Below are 3,624 nucleotides of genomic sequence, written 5' to 3'. Positions count from 1 at the left end.
AAAAGAAAAAAAAAAGAAAAGAAGATAAAGGGCCCCAGCAGGCAGCCAGTTGCTCCACTCAGACCCGGATCTTACCTGGCTGCCCCATGCCATTCAGCCGCACCATGAGGTGCCTCTGGTTGGGGGTGTACAGGTGGACATCTGACAGCACAGTGTCGCTTTTGAAGGTGACCTCGTCCATGGCTGGGCCCATGCTATTCCTGGGATGCACCTGAGACAGAAGAACAAGTCCAGGTGGCCAAGGGAAAGCCTGGACCATCTTCCTGGATGACACCCTTTATACTGCCCTGCCCCCCATGTCTCTTCTGTGGCTGAGGATCCGTCCAAGGCCTTGCACCGGCTTGGCAAGCTCTCCATCACTAAGCTATATCTCAGCCATGTTTTTATTTTGAGACAGACTGGCCTTGACTTATTCTGTATTTCAGACAAGCTTGAGTTTGTGGTCTTAGTGGGGTAACAGGTCTGTGCTACCTGCACTTTTCAAGCAGCCAAGAAAGCCGGGGAAAGCGCACAGTAAACAATGGTATATCCACCACTTGGACTGATGGAAAACTAACACTTTGTTATGTGTAGTTACACAATCCATCTAAGAATATATAACATCTACCTAATAATAGGGAACATCTATCTATGAATACTAGAACATCTACCTAACAAAAGACTATCTACTCAATAGTAGAGACCATCAATCTAACAGTAGAGACTGCCTGTGTAATAACAGGCACGCAGCTGGGTGGCGGTGCAGTGCATGCTTTTAATTCCAGCACTCAGGCTGAGGCAGAGCTCTGTGGGTCTGACGTCAGCATGGCCTACAGAGTGAGTTCCAGGACGGCCATGGCTACACAGAGAAACCCTGTCTCAAAATCAAAACAAACAAACAAACAACCCCCCCAATAGAGTCCCTATATATAATAGATCATTTGTCTAATAACAGACTATATTTCTAATAGAGACCACCTACCTAATAATAGAGACTATCAAATAATATATATCCATCTATCTAAGAGACCATCTACCTAATAAGAGACCATATATTTAATAATGTATTATCTAGCAATCATCTATTAATACATATTATCTATCTTATCCAGTAAAGCCTATTACCTACTATCTATCTATCTATCTATCTATCTATCTATCTAGGATTTTCTCCCTTGAACTCTCTTAAGAGTGAACTGAAGACAACATGACTTTTTTTTTGTTTTGTTTTTTTTTTCTTTTGAGACAGGGTTTCTCTGTGTAGCCCTGGCTGTCCTGGAACTCACTCTGTAGACCAGGCTGGCCTTGAACTCAGAAATCCGCCTGCCTCTGCCTCCCGAGTGCTGGGATTAAAGGCGTGTGCCACCACGCCTGGCTAGCATGACATTTTACTACTGAATTCTTCCATTACCTGTCTCTGAGGAATACTTTCCTATATAACTATATACTACAATTAGAAAGCCATATCCAAGTCACAATGGTTGCAAACAGGAAGGATTTCCTTCCAACAAACTGTTCTACCTCACCACAGAGCACCAGCGGAAGTCTGACGAGCCTCGAAGCTAGACAACTAGGTATAAACTCTGGTCCCCCGCCTCCCAGTTACAGACCTTGGGGGAAAATCACTTTCCTCTCTGGACCTGTTCTATCAGCCATATTCCCACCTTGCAGGAGTGTGGGAGTAGGGTGAGGTGTGGGTAAAGCTCTGAGCAGAGTCTTTCAATTACAACAGGTGTGAAATAGCGGCGGCTTCTTTGCCACGAGGTTGGTTTCAAGTGTTTGGCCCAAACCTGCCCTTCTCCAGTGCCTACAGGGACAATTCCTACGTGGTTGGTGTGCTTACTGTGTGTCAAACTCTTAGGAACCTCCATTTGTTTTCAAACTGGAAGATGGAAATGGTTTAATTTTATTATCATAATTCAGATGTCTTCATGCTCTAACTACCCACAGCTGGAGCTTTGTATATGGATGAGTGCCAGGGAACGGCAATGGCGCCAACCCAGAAAGTTCTTCTCCAAGCTTGCTTTGTTTCCCTCCACAGCATAATAAGCCAGCAAAAACGTAAGCGGGTAAGCAGGTGTGAACTGGGGCTGGGAATGAAACCAATGCGGGATTTCATGGGAATGAAATCAAAGAAGTACTCAGCCTTCAGCAAAACCACTGGCAACAAAAATCAGACATGATTTCAGGCAGAGGAAACACAGCCTAGCCCTAACCACCTACTCTTTCGAGGTAGACTGGCTCCCCTAGTTCTGAATGGAAGACAAGACTTGGCTTTGGTTTTGGTCCAAAAAATCCTCTCTGCCATCTTTGGGAACACTGACCATGAATAAGAGGATAGAATGTGTTGTTATGCTGCACATATTTACACCTCAGAGAATGCATATTCATTGCTCATTCTGTAAGTGGGAATTATATGAGGGCCAAATTGTCTAACATATAGGTGGAAAACAAATTCTCTACTAACCTCTGGTCGATTTCGTCTACTTAAAAATATGAATGAAGCCGGTTTCCCAGGAAATGTGGCCTGAGAGAGAAGTCCCAGGTCATGAGTCTCCTTTAAGGGTTTCGCCTGGGAATCAGCATTCTGGAAATAGGGAGGCACTGAGGCCTCTGTGAGGATTAAACGTGACAACCGTCCCTTTCAGGGATCATCAGTAACCTGTAAGTAGCTACAGTTTATAGAAAAGTGTCCTGGGGAGATGGCTAAAGACCTTGAGACACTTTCTCTACTTAGAAAATGTATGGTATGGAGAGGTGTCCAGTTCCTCCTAGGTACTGCTGGAAAAGCAGTCGCAGGTTTCACGCTGCAAATTCATTCCGCTAGGGGAGCTGGCGGAGTTGGATTCCCACGAATTCTTCAAGGGTTACAGCCACTGTTATTCCCCAAACCAGTCTACCGGGGTGGACAGAACTCCCCTCCTCCCTGGCAGGTGGATGCACACCCACTGGACAATCAAAACTTAGGAGCTGGGAAAGGGAACGCCAGGAAGCTGGAGGGCGCAGGGCTCAGAGGTGCACGAAAGGGCTGGCCACGCGCGCAGGGCGGCGTCAGCGGCCTCAGGGACCTCCTCCCTTTGCGGCCAGTCACTCTGATTTGTGGGCTAGCCATTGCACTCTGAAGAAGCCCGTCACTGACTGGGCCTCTCCTTCCCTTCCTAAACCGAGACAAAGTGGGACTGCCTCACCCAGCACGGAAACCTGGACGTCCCATACAGAAGGGGAAACTGAGAGTTCAGACTTCAAGGTCATGTAAGCTTGGCTCTCAAAGCCAAGATGCTCCCTGGGTTCTTCCCGGTCCTGCCCCTTCTCCCGGGCGCTTACCCGCCATGACACTGGTCTGAAGTCCCACGCGGAACCCTAGCCATGGGGCTCAGGAAGCCGCCATGACGGACAGCCTGCGCAGGCGTGGTCCAAGCGCCGGCTCGGGTTGCGCATGCGCACGCGGCGGCAGCCGCTAGCTAACACCTGATGCTCTCGCTCAGCCCTGTGGCGGCCACTGGAGGCTTATCTATCACCTGGTTGGATTGCTCATATGGCCGTCCAGAGTGGGGACGCCTCTGCACTTCGGTGTTTGGAATCCCTCCTGTAAAGAATTTAAATATGGCTAAGAATCTCAGCGGTGTGGAGAGCTCAGCTTAAGAA

General features: G+C 48.0%; 1 protein-coding gene across 1 annotated transcript in view; it reads right to left on the bottom strand.

The window, feature by feature from the left end:
• Mettl22 (methyltransferase like 22) overlaps positions 1 to 3,413 on the bottom strand; it is a 19,701-nt gene extending 16,288 nt beyond the window's left edge. Inside the window, exons 1-2 of the mRNA XM_021184945.2 lie at positions 3,304 to 3,413; positions 76 to 211 (exon numbers count right to left, since the gene is read on the bottom strand). Of these exons, the coding sequence (XP_021040604.1) occupies positions 76 to 193 (118 nt within the window). The 5' untranslated portion in view covers positions 194 to 211; positions 3,304 to 3,413. The remainder of the gene's footprint in view (positions 1 to 75; positions 212 to 3,303) is intronic.
• Between the last annotated feature and the right edge of the window lie 211 nt (positions 3,414 to 3,624).

This window comes from Mus caroli, chromosome 16 (genome assembly GCF_900094665.2).
Source record: "Mus caroli chromosome 16, CAROLI_EIJ_v1.1, whole genome shotgun sequence".
NCBI classification, from domain to species: domain Eukaryota; kingdom Metazoa; phylum Chordata; class Mammalia; order Rodentia; family Muridae; genus Mus; species Mus caroli.
Note: the sequence above shows the minus strand (reverse complement) of the source record. Positions and strands in the feature narration are given on the sequence as shown.